Source organism: Paramacrobiotus metropolitanus, unplaced genomic scaffold (genome assembly GCF_019649055.1).
Source record: "Paramacrobiotus metropolitanus isolate TYO unplaced genomic scaffold, Prichtersi_v1.0 Parri_scaffold0000037, whole genome shotgun sequence".
Taxonomy (NCBI): domain Eukaryota; kingdom Metazoa; phylum Tardigrada; class Eutardigrada; order Parachela; family Macrobiotidae; genus Paramacrobiotus; species Paramacrobiotus metropolitanus.
In genome coordinates this window covers 490,948-507,869 of record NW_026570257.1, presented here as the reverse complement: position 1 = coordinate 507,869, position 16,922 = coordinate 490,948, and the positions used below count along the sequence as shown (strand labels likewise).

The 16,922-nt window shown below is 42.2% G+C and overlaps 4 protein-coding genes across 11 annotated transcripts; 1 reads left to right on the top strand and 3 right to left on the bottom strand.

The window, feature by feature from the left end:
- The first annotated feature begins 683 nt into the window (after positions 1–683).
- On the top strand, positions 684–5,363 carry LOC129589907 (protein draper-like). Its single transcript, XM_055484815.1, has 9 exons — positions 684–1,217; positions 2,020–2,216; positions 2,399–2,491; positions 2,702–3,063; positions 3,446–3,728; positions 3,809–3,872; positions 3,941–4,220; positions 4,508–4,745; positions 4,817–5,363. Exons 1-9 carry the CDS (start codon positions 1,108–1,110, stop codon positions 5,077–5,079), a joined length of 1,890 nt encoding a protein of 629 aa, XP_055340790.1. The 5' UTR covers positions 684–1,107; the 3' UTR covers positions 5,080–5,363.
- A 577-nt stretch (positions 5,364–5,940) lies between these two features.
- On the bottom strand, positions 5,941–9,187 carry LOC129589840 (meprin A subunit beta-like). 8 transcript variants are annotated; one of them, XM_055484731.1, is made up of 9 exons: positions 8,965–9,187; positions 8,575–8,690; positions 8,358–8,445; positions 8,066–8,284; positions 7,793–7,966; positions 7,170–7,514; positions 6,785–6,991; positions 6,610–6,696; positions 5,941–6,468 (listed from the first exon to the last, which is right to left on the bottom strand). In XM_055484731.1, the coding sequence occupies exons 1-9, from the start codon at positions 9,029–9,031 to the stop codon at positions 6,458–6,460; spliced, it is 1,314 nt and encodes a 437-aa protein (XP_055340706.1). In that variant the 5' UTR covers positions 9,032–9,187; the 3' UTR covers positions 5,941–6,457. The 8 variants fall into 8 exon arrangements, with proteins under 8 accessions (XP_055340706.1, XP_055340703.1, XP_055340705.1 ...); XM_055484728.1 differs by having other exon boundaries at positions 5,941–6,457; XM_055484730.1 differs by having other exon boundaries at positions 5,941–6,239.
- A 1,116-nt stretch (positions 9,188–10,303) lies between these two features.
- LOC129589880 (uncharacterized) lies at positions 10,304–11,675 on the bottom strand. Its single transcript, XM_055484781.1, has 2 exons — positions 11,541–11,675; positions 10,304–11,378 (listed from the first exon to the last, which is right to left on the bottom strand). Exons 1-2 carry the CDS (start codon positions 11,593–11,595, stop codon positions 10,399–10,401), a joined length of 1,035 nt encoding a protein of 344 aa, XP_055340756.1. The 5' UTR covers positions 11,596–11,675; the 3' UTR covers positions 10,304–10,398.
- A 1,660-nt stretch (positions 11,676–13,335) lies between these two features.
- On the bottom strand, positions 13,336–14,703 carry LOC129589887 (uncharacterized). Its single transcript, XM_055484788.1, has 2 exons — positions 14,598–14,703; positions 13,336–14,444 (listed from the first exon to the last, which is right to left on the bottom strand). Exons 1-2 carry the CDS (start codon positions 14,650–14,652, stop codon positions 13,480–13,482), a joined length of 1,020 nt encoding a protein of 339 aa, XP_055340763.1. The 5' UTR covers positions 14,653–14,703; the 3' UTR covers positions 13,336–13,479.
- Between the last annotated feature and the right edge of the window lie 2,219 nt (positions 14,704–16,922).

The window sequence follows — 16,922 nt, the reverse complement described above, 5'->3', positions numbered from 1 at the left end:
ACTGATATACATCCGCAGCTGCGGTCACACTAATAACAATGACTTAATTTCATGATTAAGTAAAATAATGATTTTAAAATGATTTAACATGATTTATGGTTCCTTGTTCTAAATTCTATTTATTAAACTATATTGTTTTTTTATAAAAACTTTTTACCGGCACGTACAAACAAAAAAACGAGGACGAACTAAAAGGTTTAAAGTGCACAACGCGCTGATATGCTGAATGTGACTAAATGTTCAATAAAATGCCATAGTTCATAAAACAAATTTAATTGGCGGTAGCCACCTAAATAACAATCACCACAAGCTCTGGTACATTACTTGATACTCGTAGTTAAAATTGTAGTGTAGTGGAAATTGAATTTTAAGCTTTATTGCACCACTCCATAAAATCTTTACCAAAGAGAAAACTTCAAAATAGTTGAGCTTTTTTGCAAATTCTGAAATGTCTGTGCCGTGTGGCAAATACATCGTGTAAGAATCATTTAAATGTGATAAATAATTAGAAAAGCGGAACAGCGCGTGTGTTTTTGGTGAGATAAGGCAACAATGCACATGAAGAATTTTGGGCATCACCGAATCATAATCTTGATCTGCATGCCGATGAATTATTCACGGCGGAAATAGAAAGGGTTGTGGCGAGTGTGCCATGGTAGTGGTTGCCGGTTGGGTTCATTTCTAACGTCGGTTAGCCGGTATATAGGATATTCGGTCATGCTGTCCGTATTCCGTGATACATCGGGAATTTTGCAAAATTGCCTTGTTTGGAATGATTTTCCTCGTGATTTTACCAGTAGTGTTATCAGTAACAAAACCATTTTGATCGTGCTTTTTAAAAACCAGCAACCCTGTGCCAAAGCCGTTTAAACAGCATGCATATCAGTTAATTTTCAAAACAAAAAATCTAACAATTTATGCTAATTTCGGTAATGCCACAGGGGCAATAGTACTACAAATCATTTCCTAATCTTATTCGATAATACGGATCTGCCAAATCGTTATATCTGTTTGCCAAGTGTAGCTCTGATTTTTATAATTTTATGCATAATAAAGAGTGAGCGGAGGCGTTTTTTTGTACCGAAAATTGATATTACGGATACAAAAATGCGATTTTCGGTGTTGTATTGGATGGGATTCTGCTTGTGGAGCGGTGTCGCCGGTCACTATTCTCGCCGGAGTCTGGAAGGTTCCAATATCTGCGAAGTACAGGAAATGTATGGTTATGTAGCGCGTTAATTATATTCACGTTAACACTATGCTCTAGCTAAAATTAGCAATGCGGAACTTGTATTAACATGAAATTATATTGACATGAATTATCGGTTTAACTCCCAATAAACCGATAGTTACATACTAAAAAAAAACAGTTTTTACCAACAAAAACAGCAATCATGCAAAAAGCCTTACCCGTAACTTTGTGCATATTTATATATATACAGGTAAGACGAGTACGTACCTGTACTTTTTTGCGCAAGTAAGATCTTCTGCGTTGTCATTCATATTGCGAGTAGATGTCGATTTCGTAATGCCTTAATAAAGAACGTTTCGACTGCAGTATATACATATATCTTATAAATTATAAAAGTATATTGACAATTCTACTGGGATGAGTAACATGGGTTAAAGTATTATCATAACAAAGTGGAATAATAATAATATTACGTTATTATACCTTATAAAAGCAATCTTACAAACTGACGCAACTGCATTAATCTGCGGCGTCTAATAGGTAGTTCTGGCAGTGTCAGCCGTTTATTGTATTTTGAAGCATGATCGTAGAACGCTGGCACAAAGTTATCAACAAAATGTATTTTACCGTCCAGTTTACACAGTTCCCAAAAACACATTAGCTTGTTTCCGATTTCCTTTAAGCTTTATAAAGAGATTTATTTTTTTATTCTACACTAGCCACCAACATAACAACAACATAGCCTTCGCGGTCACACTGCTAAAAGTGATCCGAACTGATGAGATTTGAATGGTTTCATACATTTTCAAGCGTTTTCCCCTTATCAGTGTACCGGAAACGGAGACAGTAGCCACTGCGAAAAAGGTCCAAGTGGCATACAAGACCTGGTGTATGAGCATTCCGCCCACATGTACGGCGTACAAAACCGAAACCCGAATCGAATACACCAATAAGACGCGTAATGTCACCAAGATGATCAAGAAGTGCTGCGGCGGATATGTGCAGCAGAACGGTACCTGCACACGTAAGTACTTAAAGAAAATTACGAAAATATTGGTGTTACCTGTATTAACTATATAGATATATAAATTACCTGTATTAATATAATACTAATATAATGTATAAATTACCTGTATTAACTATCTACGATGTCAATGTTAATTTTTCTTTTTTCTGTGCAAATTATTCATGTAATTCTTTTTGCAGCTTTATGTTCAAAAGCGTGTGTTAACGGGCAATGCGTCGCACCGAACAGTTGCCAGTGCCGGGACGGATTCTCCGGTGATACCTGCAATCAAAGTGCGTCGCTTCATACTCTAATCATATATGAAGCCATTCCAATGTAAACTAATATGAATTACAAGAAGATTTTGATTTAAAAACATTTTTATCGCTAAAGACTTTCGAAAATGTTCCTAGGCTTTACTGAATTGAGAAACCGAAAGCAGATTGCCGTAAAACGTTTCTCAAGACTAAGCGCTAGCCAAATCGCGTTCTGTTTAAACATAGCGTGTCCGAATGGCCAATGGGGCGCACAATGTCAGAACACGTGCCAGTGTCGACACAACGCCACATGTGACCCGGCGAATGGCCAGTGCAACTGCCCCGATGGATGGCAGGGTCTGCACTGCGATCAACCCTGTCCGTTTGGTCGATACGGCAAGATGTGCGCGCAGGCGTGTCGCTGCCAAAACGCCGGGGTGTGTCATAAGGAAACGGGAGCCTGTCTGTGTCGCAACAGATTTTGTGGAGCATTGTGCGAGAGACCATGTCCCGTCGAGGAACGCCGCGATACCACCTGTGATCGGTGTCAGAATGGCGGTTTCTGTCGACCCGGAACGGAGAAATGCTCCTGTTCAGCGGGATGGACGGTACGAGAAGCCGGTTCACTTTTAAGCTTTGCTTTTACGTTCCGCTTTTACGCTTTTATGCATGTCGTCTATTTCAGTTTTTTCATAGACTTTTCTTCAAATAATAAATCATTTGCTGCAAGAATGAACAAACTTGGGGAACAGAAAAATAAACATCTAACATGCACTTTGTCTGCGTGATACGAGAAACTGGCTCGCAAGTCTTAATATTACATCTTTTACGCTGTGCTTTTACGTTTTACGCTTTCATATACAGTATATGTGTTTATTGTCCTTGTTGTATCCTGCGCAGGTTCTCTTAACCGAATAAATCTTTTGCTAAAAGTGTGGACAAACAGGGGGTTGCAAACAAATAACCACGGTTTGGTGTTGTGTTTTGCAGGGCGAAGTGTGTGCTCGTCCGTGTGACGACGGTTTCTACGGCGCCGACTGCGGTTTCTCCTGTTGGCCATGTTACAACGGTGGAAAGTGTGATGCAGTCAGCGGCAAATGCCGGTGTCCCGCCGGGTATACTGGCGTCCAATGTGAGAAACAGTGTGAACCTGGACATTACGGACCGGACTGTCAGAAGAAATGCCAGTGTGCCAATGCGGTCTCGTGCGATCCTTTCAACGGAACATGCCGGTGTAATTACGGGTATTCTGGAGAGAGATGTGATCAGCGTGGTAAGTGAACGGAATTTACATTGTCACTGCTTATGTGTGTTTGATTCTTCGATTCATTTACCAAATGTTCACGTTTACAGCATGCCCTGAGGGACTGTTTGGCAAATTCTGCAACAACACCTGCGCATGCAGCAACCATACCATGTACGCGTAAAAGGTCACGGTTCTTTAATTGAAAGTTTCTTAAAATTGTTAGATTTTTTTGCTTTCAGCTGTCATCCATTTGACGGTACATGCATGTGCCGTCCGGATGCGGTGCAGTTAGGAGGACCCACTTGCTCTGTCTGCTGTATCTTGCAAGGCGACAAGCCCGACTGCCACGAGAAGTGTGCAAACAGGGATAAATGGGTGTGTGCGGAGGAACTGGGAGAGCGCTGTATTTGCCTCCCAGGATACGCTGGGAGTGAATGTGTTGCAGCTTTTTCGGCTTCTGAAGCGGAAGTCGCAAGCAGTCTCGCTGCTCCGCAATCGCAAAGCGCCAATCGGTCATCGGTACGATCCAAATTATCACGCAGTTATTACTAAAGCGTCATATCGGGAGGTCGAATTTTGCCGGTTTTGCTACGCAAATTTCCATTATCGTTCTTCTACTTTAAATTGATAATAAAAAATACTAAAGTAAAGCGATGCTGAATTAATTAAATTAATAAAGTTATTAGTCTTTTGCTTTTTGATTGGATAAATTTTTTTAAGAATTTTGTGTCGATTATTTTGATGAATTGCAAAAAGTTATAATTAGTCAGCCTGATTCATGCAGAATCTGAATTTTTTTTCTATAGACGATGGACACCCAAACGATCCTTCTGATTGGACTGGTTGCTGGCGGCGTCGTATTGCTAATAATTGTGGTGGCACTTATTATCCGCTGTCGACGTGCACCCAAATCCCAACGGGAAACCCTCAGTGTGGGTTTCACTAGTTCAGCGGGTGGCGGGAACGGCGTGATCCACCATTTTGACGATGCCCATCCTGTCGAGAATCCTGCGTACTTCAGCGACCCATCGCACATTAACAACCGTATGAAACGTTTTCCTCTAACTCCACAAACCAGTCTTAAATATTTTTGTGGACAGTAAATGTTTCTGTAGAACCGCTGCCGAGAATTCCCCTTAACGGCACCGTTGTGGATCTGCCGGAAAAACGCCAGGAAGATCCGACGTACCATGCGTACGAAAGTGTGCATTACGCGGGCGAACCTCTCCATGGCCCGATAAATCGCCCCGCCGGTTTTGTACCAGTGGCAGCCTTCGAAAACCGACTGTACAGCGCACGGCACGGTGTGGCCCCGCCCAGCTATGCTACAGCGATTGCGCAGAGTGCCGAAGAGGAAGCGCTTTTGGAGTTCGATTAATATACCTCGCTGATCTTTTCATGCACCATTAAAAAATTGCTACTTGTTTGCACGAACGAACGGATTTCCTTCATTTTTGTGATTTGTTTGTTTGCTCAATTAACGCTATGTTTTGACGTAAACTTGCATGCTATGTAATTCTTGCGCAGTTACCAGGGTGGTTACAGTAGCGCCTGTTTTTCATAGTTACGCGTAGGAAAGCACTTTTAACCCTTATTATAGCCGTGATAGTGGTACCGACCACCAATACTGTATTTCAAAAACAAGGAAAAGCTTCGCTACTTGATTACGTGTATTACATTTGTCTGAAGTTGATCGTAACAACACTAGTTAGTAGTTACCAAGTAAACGATACGTTCTTCATCGGCATGATTCCTTCTGAGCAGTAAGCTCGATAATCAAACGAGTAATGCGATGCCAGTGATAATAACCGTTAGGTATTGTTTTCCATGTATGACCTCTAGTAGCAGTAACACAAACCAAAAATCTTATTACGTTAACTACAGTAGCTCTTTTTATGTGATTTTCCGCTGCACGAATGAATGAGTGCAAATACAGTGTAATACTACAACATTTTAATGTTTCTGCACACAAGTTTTTACCCTGCAAAATAACACAATAGAATTAATTTACATAATTAGCATTTAGTGTGAACGGTACCGAGAAGACTATCGGCCAAACACATTGAATCAATAGCTGCTGCTTGCTACGTACGTCTCCTGTCTGCAGAATTATCCAAAAGGTCATAACTGTTGTACGAAATGCATGTAGGCCACGTTGAAAATTTAAAATGGCTTGAACTTTGAAACAATATCAGCAAAGCACACCGGCAGGTGCATTTTTAATGAGATAATTCAGCGATGGGCACTTATGGATAGTACTTTCGTCGGACATCGTGCGATAATCTGATCGGCGTGCCGATCCTATTCATGACAGAAATTGTATGACAGAAATTGTAAAGGCTTTTCATTCGGGCGGAAAAATAATTTGCTCGCACCAGCAGTTAATATTAAATAAACTTCCACAATGTCCTCCTTTGAAGCCCAATTCCGCTTGCAGTCTTCATTGCAGTCGCTCATATAGTCAACCCACGCAAAGAGGCACGATCCTTTGTGCACATCACGTCCGCCGTTAATCGGTGTGGGAAACCCTTCGCTCGACTAAACTCGCAGATTGTCCATGTGTTGATGAGCGATGAAAAAATATAATATACGAGTACAAAGATGACAATAAGATGGTTCTGCGCCTTTATAACATAAGGCGCAACGGCGCAAAAACATGAAGAAAAGTTCTCTATCAAAGTATACTCGTATTTTTCTATCGTACAACGTTGTTATACGAGTACAGATCAGCGGATGGTTATACTTTGTAGACGAAGCTAAAAAACGGCTGTGAAAAGAATTGCTCGTTTGCGGATTAATAAACAATAATACATGTATGGACAGATCCACTTTTTTGTCGTAAATTGTAAGTACGTGTACTTCTCAAGCGTGTAGGTCAGTCGCCGGAACTCAAATGCCGCTTACGTACCTGCTGATACTTGCGAAGTCGAAGAAGACGGGGCTGTTGTCGAAGCTATTACAGAACAGGTTCCAGATTGCAACGTATCAACCTGATCTATGTACAGTGGATATTAATATAGCCGTTTAAAGGATATCTGTAGCAGCGTTGTTAATCATGGAAGAAATCTCGAGTTTATTCGTACCTCCACAGATTAGTCTCCTAAGCTTCTTAACATCGCCGTCACTCAGCCGGTCCCCAGGGCCAATGTTCGTCGCAGATTTTGCACTCAGCGTGGGATGTGCTGCGTCGTTAGCCAAGAAACTGGGACCGGGATGCAACAGCGAATAATAATCGTACGGGCCAGTGTCTAAGCTTGGAAGTTTGTTCCGCCTGAAGTCATCGGACCGTCCTACAGCCAGAATCACCAGAACAGGTCTTAATCACAAACCATTTTTCTTAGTGCGGTTTTTTGTCATGAATTCATCTTTCAAATGTGCTAATGATACAACATTATAAACAGAATTATCTCGTACATAAAATTAATCGTAACCTTCTGCTACACGCTATGTCGTGCAAGGAGTACACACCTGGAACGATGTTTTCCCAATGAATTTCGATGTAATCGTCTCGATCGCTGCGCACATGTTCATGCGGTAAGCCGATGGCTAGCATGAACAACCGTTGGATAGTACTGCTAGACTGTTTTTGGACGCAAGCGACACTTAAAATAATAATGCCATCGCCGGCGCTGTTTTCTCTGAACTGAGCAGCACAGTATGCACCGCCTTGAATGTGTATTATGTTCTTCAATGCTCCCGCTTCGCTGGCGTCGGCCTCTGCAGCGTCCACACCCCTGAAGACGGCACATCCATCGAGAGACTTCTCAATATCACCCAGAGCGTGCTGAATCAGTGGCACTGTATCCTGTGGTACTACAGACAATATAGAGAATAAGCGTAAATTTCGGTGTACATTTTACGACGGATGGCAAACACTGGTTGGCATTTGAGCTGAATTTCCACTCAAATTTCACCATAATGTTAAGCTATACAGAAATCGTCAGAGAATTCGTATTTCTATTATTCTATCTGCTCATGTGAATTGCGTGGTCAATAAACGAATAGCTGTGCGACGGTACTTTGTCAACCGATTTTTAGGCTTAATGTACATGATGTGTACATGTACCATGGAAGAAAAAAAGTGGACGTACCACTAGTTTCCAGAATGTAAGGAACAACGTAGACTGCATCATCGTCCGGCGATTTAGGAAACGGTGTGACGGCTTTCTGCAGTGGACACGGTGGGTCGCGCGAAAGGTCACACCCAAGAACATCGTTTTGGATTACTGGGACGTTTGCCCCGGTTGTACTGGCTTCGGTATTTTCTGGAGAAGAGGGATGATTTTAGCAGATTCTTTAACAGGTCTTTTCTAGAAATTTTAAGATTTATTTAATTTGAGATTCCTTTGAAGGTCGTGGCTAACCAAGTAGACTCCTGACTTTTGCCACTGTGCTGCACCGGAACCGCTTGTGAATGCGTGCCACTTCTAGTGGACTCAGATTCTCGTTTTGACCCATCTTGGTGCCCTCCACTTTCGGAAGTATGGTCGGTATAGTGCGGTCTATGGCGAAAGCGTTGAATTTAACGCAGTTCCCGGTGAGCCGGCTAATAACGTCCATGGAGTCCAGTATGATATTGCCCGCTGTTCACAGTTTCTGATATCAACTTCACACTCTGTAGTCTACACAATCTTCAGCTGCGTATCAGAATCTTACTTAGTTGACATGACAGCTTGTAAGGTATGGTGTTGTTCGGCCAGATACTTCGTTCCCCAGGAACATCATTAGCTTCTTTCCGATCATCCTGACAAAAGCCGTAGCTGTTGCAAAGGTTACGACGATCACACAGTTTTACTCAGAAAGACTGTATGGTGACTCTGTATTACAAAAAGCAGCAGTACTGTATATTAAGTTTTTGACGAAGCAATCTTACTGCGCTGACGCTGTCTAAGCCAACAATGTCTCCTTCAAACAGGCGTCGGCTGTAGCGATTGTCTTGATCATTAACATTTTTGGTTAATAAAAGGGGATCCAGGAAGTCTCGCCAATCTTCAAATAGAGATTTTGACATCATTATAAGTGATTTCTCTTATATTGCTCAACTGGGTCAACTTCATTGTCGTATTTGGTACATACAGTATGTACATCTTTCTGCAAAGTCATAAGCTTGCAAAGCCAGAATCTGATACTTCACTGCATAAAAGAGGGATTTAATTGTTTTACGCCAGCGCGAAGCAATAAGATTCCAGTATATACTGTATTTAAAGCAACGAATTCAAACACGCAAAAAACGTTTATTCTTTGCAGAAAATATAGAACTGACTCGGTGGGAGTACGCTTTCTTTGGTCAATCTCGGAAGAGTGAACACCAAGGATGCCAGAAGCAGCATTTGTCGGGCAGAATCACAGAAGCCAACAGCACCGTTTAGGGTTAATCCCAGTCAAAACCAAGTTCAAACCGACATTTCGCGCACCTTAGTATTGTGTTACGTAATATATCTCTATTGTACGTTTATACCGTAGTGCCGTAAGAACGACAGCAGATATGTGCGTTCCGTTTGAACTGCCTGCCGGTTGTTTGCTGGATGCTGACAATACCTCGCCGTTTTCTGTCACAATCTTGAAACACCTCAGGCTTTATTTGTCTGCAAAGCATGTACTGTACATAGTGCGCAGCATGTTACGTAGTACTGTAGAGGTGTTGCCGATTTGTACCGGGCCCGCGCTCAAGTTCGGACTTGGACTCGGATTTGGACTACTAAAACTTGGACTTGGACAACACTTGGACTACATAACTTGGACTTCTATATTGAACTTCTTAACTTGGACTTGGATTTCTAACTTGGACTTCTCCTTAGAAAAAAATAGTAAGAAAAAGAACCTAAGAAACCAACGAAAATTAAAAAAACCAAGAAAACTAAGAAACCTAAGAAACCTAAGAGACCTAAGAAACCTAAGAAACCTAAGAAACCTAAGAAACCTAAGAGACCTAAAAAAAGTCCAAGTTGAAGTTTAGAAGTCCGAGTTCTAAAAGTCCAAGTTAAAAGTCCAAGTTGAAGAGTCCAAGCCCAAGTTTTAGCAGTCCAAGTCCGAGTAAATTGTGGTCCAAGTCCGAGTCTTAGTAGTCCGAGTCCAAGTCCGAGCTTGAGCACGGGCCTTTGTACCGGGACATAAACGTTCCGAAAATGGGTTAATCTGTCTAATACGTATGACAGAAGGTTTAGTAAACCGTCACTAAGTTTTTATTTGGAATCCCAAAACACAAGAGTTCACACAAGAGTTCACCATTTATTACGCTGCACCAGCCTGCACCTCAGAATCACAGGACTGGTTATACAACAGCCCGTATATGATGCCATGTCGATCTAATGAACATTTGCCAGCGATAAGCTTTTTCTTTGAGATTAGAGTACGCACTGCCCGCTGCATGGTTCTCCTTCCCTGCCTCCTCTTCCAGTTATCACGCGCCTTGATATCTCTAACGTCCATTCGACGCCAAATTCGCCTGACCAGTTGACGCTTTTCTTGTCGATATCAAAGATAAAGCTATCATTTTGAAAATCCAGGACACTTGAAGTACTTATTTAGTTATTTGCCATGCATCGAGCGTAAACTTTTCCTCCATGATTAACTAGCTTTTATTTACATTTATTTGTTGCCACGCTATGCACTGTTATGTGGGATAGTATGTGAGCCATCACTAATATGCGACATGCAGGATTTATACGCCAAAAATTGAAATCTGGGAAGTGCAAAATTAGGTAACAAATGACCAGCTCTCGGTAGAGCAAGTTGTATTGTAGGAAAATTCACTGCCTGCCCAAATGTTGTTCAAGGTCACATTTCTGGAACAGTCAACGCTGAAGACATCCGTCTTATTCCCTTTTCTTGCAATAGCTGGTGATAAGTAGTTTCCGATTATGAACATTTCACCGGGATCCTTTTCTTCTGTCAAGTACGGTTTCTGCTTCAAGAAGCTGCGCAGCCAGGCATACGAGCAGTCGCAATGCACATCGTACAAATAATGGAGGTAGTCATCGGTTGTAAATCTACTGTAGGCGGGCTGAGGATCATATTTATTCCATAGCGCCCTGATGAAATATCGCTCCAGTGTCAGGCTACGAAGATGGATCAAATCCGTGAAGGTACCCGGCTCCAGGGAGCTGATTGTGGTTAAGCAAAACGCGACCATTCGTAGTTGCGGCATTCTGCCGAAATGCTTTTTCTGGATTGTCAAGTTGAAACAATATCCGAGCGCAAAACTGTACAGATTCGGTAATACACCCAGTGCATGCACTTTGGCGGTTGTATTCGTCGATCGACAATCCTTAACAGCGAGGTGTACGGTTTGGTCACGGATGGGTTCGACTACATCGGCGGTAACCGGATCCTGCTCTGCCTCCAACTCAAACAGACTCAGCAGGACGGCGCGATGCGGGCTGATTTGCCCCACATGCTTGGTAGTATTAGCTACCAGCGCGTGCGAACGGTACATACACGATACATCCAGGTATGTGTTGAGCTTCAGAGCCTTGCGAGGATTTTTATCATTTCCGTTGCACAAATAACCAAGAACTTGCATATCTGCACATATGAATCCCTCCACTAAATATTCCACATAAAGAGTGCATTCTTTAACTGTAATTAGGTCTGCCCGAAAAGGATATGCTGCTGCTACTGGAGGAATTACATCGCTTAATTCTGTTGAATTCTTAAAGATGGAGCCAGCTAACCCACCTAGCAAGATATCATGAAGTCAGACAGATAATCAGACAGTTGTATTCGTAAAAGACAGTTTTTATTAAAAGAGTTGATCAAATTTTTAGTAAATATGATGATGAACGTCTCACGTATAAAAACATCCAACTGTTTCCGTCGCTGCAAACTTGCATTTCTTACCGTCTATGTTGGAAATAAACCACAACATTATAAAACCGCATCTCAGTTCTTCCATTTCGAAGTCGATTCTAACGAGTTTTCTGGGGTTTTTAAGTCGATTCAACCGTGTAATGTACTCATTGCAACGTCAGCAAAATTACAGCAATGAAATTATCTGCATTGAATCCGCGCGAAAGCGTTGATGCGCTGATTCATCGATCATGGTACAGCTTAATTGATACCATGATCTGGCCTGGAGCTGCAGTTTGCGAAAAAGGTTAATCAATTTCACATACATACAACGGATAATACTAAACATCCGGTTAGCTAAACCGTCTGCAAAAGTTGCCACGAAAATTATTTGACTGTACAGAAGAATGCACGAAATGAGTATGAACAGGTCGTGTACAGTATAATACCCGTAGCACATACGTACGCACTGCTGGTGCTGTTTTTGGAAACAAAGCCTGTAACCGAAACTTCAAGAAACAGCGTGATGTAAAGAGTAAGTAATTTGGGTGGAAACCTTATATAATTTTTAAATTCCTATCACAGATGAGCTAATAAAGCCCGGCCGATGCGGTAATGGTGCAGTAAAGATAAAGTAATTACTTTATCTTTACTGCACCATTACCTAACTTTATGAGCACCAAACAATTCACTCTTTATAAAGAGTGAATTGTTTGGTGCTCATAAAGTTAGAAACCGTGAAGCGGTTAGAAAAAATGTATGCACTATGCAGGGGTTCATTTCAGCATTGCGCACCTACCGGTATTTGTAAATTTAACAATACGTTTTGACTTTTGAGTTATACGCACTTTTACAACTAAACTTTTTTCGAAAAATAGCACAGATTAATGGAATACGGTTTATTTTCGCTGATAAAGATTCTTACAAGTATGTACTGTATGTTGCTGAAATAACTGCATTATTTTTCAAAAATGCAGCAAGAAGTACGTATTTCAGTTTGAACTTGCTGTCCTTTCGAATTAAACGTGAACATAAGGTGCTCATTCCGCCCTACCAGAATACATTGTCATGCGTTTTCCGAATCTCGTTTGAATTGCCGCCACCATATTTGAAAGGGCATGCCGCCGCTTTCTGCACCTGTTAGCTTTTCGTTTTCACCTACTTTAGTTGCTGTACTTGATAAGTAAAGTCCACAGTATTCTCGCAGTATCCCATGTAAAAATTTTCTTCCTTCTGTATACTTCAGTTCAGAAGTACAGCTTGATCTCCAAGATGATTCGTTGCAAACAAAGGCCTTATTGTAGCAGAAATGCGACTGTCGTAACAGCAAGCATCATCTCAAACTCGAAAACTGATATTAACATCGACATAATAAAGTGGGTTTTTGGTATCATTAGCCGAGAAACCAGTTGCCTTCTTCACGGGACATTTTTTCCTTCGAAGGCCATGGTCGTACTATTACTAATCACCCGGAAAATCAGTTTTTACGAATTTTCGGGATTGGTTTTTGCTGCAGAGCCGCTGTCGCCAGTGTCTGTTGTTGATCACCTTGCAAAGAAGAACGCTTGCGCTACGAAAACGTGACAACTCGGCCCAGTGCAAATGACAGCGGTTTATAGCAATCCAGCGTTGATTTGCCGGAAAACACGTTTGGAAACCGGCTTTACAATCATGGAAGCGCTCTTACATGTTATGCCGCAACCCGAACGTGGAACAGGAAAACTTTAATTGTAGTTTAATTCAGATCTTCCATTACAGTCTTTTCTAAGCGTTCTTGTGTTTAGACGTACGGATATAGTTCGTGTGCGGTCATAAAATGTGATTGCGGTTCTTGTGGATCCCACGCTTGGTCTTTCTGACAGCTATACCACGTGGGCTACTGTTGTTAACCGTACATTTCGATTTTCTCTGGTCAGGAAAAGGGTTTCCTCGCACCAGCTTTTAACAAACAAGCTTTCAAAAAATGCACAATTACGAGTACATAATTAATTTAACAGGTCTCAGTAGAGCAATTTGTTTTGTACGAGAATTCATTGCCTGCCCAAATATTGTCCAAGGTCACGTTTCTGGAACAGTCTACGCTAAAGATATCCGTCTTATTCCCACTCCTTTCAACAGCTGGTGATATATAGTTTCCGATTATGAATACTTCACCTGGGTCCTTTTCTCCAATCAAGTACGGTTTCTGCTTTAGGAAGCTGCGCAACCAGGCGAACGAGCAGCCGCAGTGCAAATCGTACAAATAGTGAAGATTTCCGTCAGTTGAAAATTTAATGTAAGCCGGATTAGGATTGTTTTGATTTATTAACACCTTGATATAATGTTTCTCCAGTGTCAGGCTACGCAGATGAATCAAATCTGTGAAGGTGCCCGGCTCCAGCGAGCTGATTGTGGTTACATAAAACCAGATTATCCGTAGTTGCGGCATTCCACTGAAATGCGTCTTTTGGATCGTCACGTTGGGGCAGGCGTCGAGCGCGAAACTGTACAGACTGGGCAGCAAACCCAGTGCGTATACTTTGGCGGTCGTATTCGGCGATCGACAGTCGTGAACAGCAAGGTGTACGGTTTGATTACGAATGGGTTCCACTACATCCACGGTAACTGGATCCTGTTCTGCATCCCACTCAAACAAATTCAACAGAACAGCGCGATGCGGGCTGATTTGCCGCACATGCTTAGTGGTATTAGCTACCAGTGCATGCGACCGGTAAATACAGGACACATCCAGGTATGTGTTGAGCATCTGAGCCTTGCGAGGATTTTTATCAGTTACGTTGCACAAATAACCAAGAACCTGCCTATCTGCACATATGAATCTTTCCACTGAATATTGCACATAAAGACTGCATTCTTCAACTGTAATTAAGTCTGTCCGAAAAGGATATGCTGCTGCTGGAGGAATTACATCGCTTAATGCTGTTGAATTCTTAAAGCTGGAGTCAGCTAGCCCACCTAGCAAGATTTTCATAAAATCAGACAGTTTTATTCGTAAAGACAATTTCATTAAAAGACCTGATCAAATTGTATAATAAATATGATGATGAGCGTATTACGTATAAAAACGTAAAACTGTTTCCGCCGCTGCAAACTTGCATGTCTTCTTACCGTCCATGTTGAAAAGAAACCACAAAATTATAAAGCCGCATCTCAATTTTTCCATTTCGAAGTCGATTCAACCGTGTAATGTACTCACTGCAACGTCAACAAAGTATATGCAATGAATTTAGCCGCATTGAATCCGCACGAAAGCGTCGGTACTGCCAGAGCGTTCGGCTCTGAGCTCATGTCGGTCTCGGATTGGACCGCCGATTCGGAGCTGCCGAGCCGCTCTTGTGCAGCGATCTCCATTCATCGGATTCCACCGATTCATTACGATGTTTTTGGCCTCAGTGAAAGATCTCTAGATTTTCACTTCGGTGTTTTTCTGTCTTGTCTTTTCACTGATGATTGGTGTTTTGGTTTACGATCTAATAAAATACGATTTTATTCGATCTCATTTGGTTGCATTTCCGATCCCGATTCTCGCTCACGTACAAACGTGTCGCTCAAATCAGCCATCCTTTCATGGTGGAGATGCGAGTCGTGTAACGACCCTGTACTGATATTACGATCTATAAGGAGAAGCGTGGTTTGAGCGGATGCGCCGAGTTTTCTATTTCTGAAGAGCGAGTGTTACGATTACTTTGTGTTTTTCAATCTGTTGGTGTCGACAATTAGGCGCAAACGGTAATTCCTAGTGGATCCCTGTACGACAGCGTGTTGGAGCGAAGAAATTCACCGACACCGCCGTATTCAGCCGATCCCAGTTTCCCGATTCAACTTGTTGCTGTGTCTCCGGATCAGCGACGCTATTCCCCCATACCCAGCCCACCCGAACGATTTTCCTGAATTCCTGTGGATCGGAGGACGCCCAACAAGCCCTGCGATCGACGGTTGAGTCCTGAGGAAGCGCGTGGTGGATATTGAAGAACCTACGGATTTGTGAAGCACGGACGAGTTTCTTCACGTTTTGACGACCCCTGGATCTTTTCTGGTAAGTTCTGCTTGCAAAAGCAAGTATAGATCTTTATCGGAAGAGGAAATCGATGATAACGGATACGATAATAATACTGTAAAAATCGAAAATTTCGGATGTCGTTGATCGTGTCGATGCCTGGTTTGAACTTTTGCCCCGTTGCGATTGTTCGACGTTCGTGCGTTTATTTCTTGATTTTCTGTGTTGATTCAGTGATATCGTGATTTTGACCTTTTTGAAAAATTCTCGATCATTAATTTCGTTGAAAAATGAGATTAGTTGAGCGACTAATTACGTGTGATGATTAAAACGATGTCGAGTGTGTGAACGAGATGCAGTGAAGTTGTGAGAAATTATTTGAAAATTAATCGTGAATTTAATTCGAATTATTATCGACTGAGTTATGCGATTGATTTTGAGGTTGCTTTTAATAATATCGATTCGAGAATGATCAGATCGCCAACAGGACAGCAGAGAAAAGGATTCATTTCGTCGATTGTAGATACGGTGCAAAATATAGCACAGAACCTCTCTCCTCGTAGTAAATCGAATAACGCGATAAATCAGGATAATGAATCGATGAATACGCAGACAGTTAAACCGAAGCCAGCAGTTAAAAAAGGGACGAAAGCGAAGGTAGTAGTTCCCCCTCCTCCAGTAACTCATGCGGTAAACACTCGATATGGGACGAAGCATCGACAGGTTCAGTCGGAAGTCCCTGCACGGGAAACCACTGAGCCCAGCTCGCTCCCTGAAAAATCGGCAGTAATTCTAGAAGCGATTGACGGTGACCGCCCGGCGTCAACGTCAAGAATCGCTGATATGGTCGATAACGAGAGGAACGATAATTCATCAGTAGCTGATGGAAACCGGAACGATTCGCGATCAAGTGAAATGTCTATCGATTCGATTCTGATGGGAAATGAAGACTATAGCGATCCGTATGCGCTTGGTGTAGTGGACAGTGAGGGCGAACTCACTCTCCACAACACCACTGCGGTCGATTTGCGAACGCCTTTCAAAAGAAGCACGGTTGTACGACGCAGCCCGCTTCCGACGATGGGCGAAATACCTGCTAAGCTCGGAAAAGAAAAATCGCCATCGTCGAACGAAAGCAAAACGAGTTTTCGGTCGGCTATCGAGCCTGAAAACTACGAGAAAATAGGAAAATTCTCGATCGATAAATCTGCAATGACTGGTACCGAGTACGCACAGAACCTGCGTTTAGCGGGCGAAGTCGCTGGTAAATTACAGGACGAGCTAACGTTGGCTCACCAGGAAATCGCTGAATTAAAAAAAGTCATTCGTGCAAATGCCGATAAAACCGATGGTGGTGATGAATCGATTTTGGTCGAGGCTCTAGAGCGTCTGAAAACTCTGCAAGCAGAGATTTCCACGTTTAGAGCTGCTCTGAA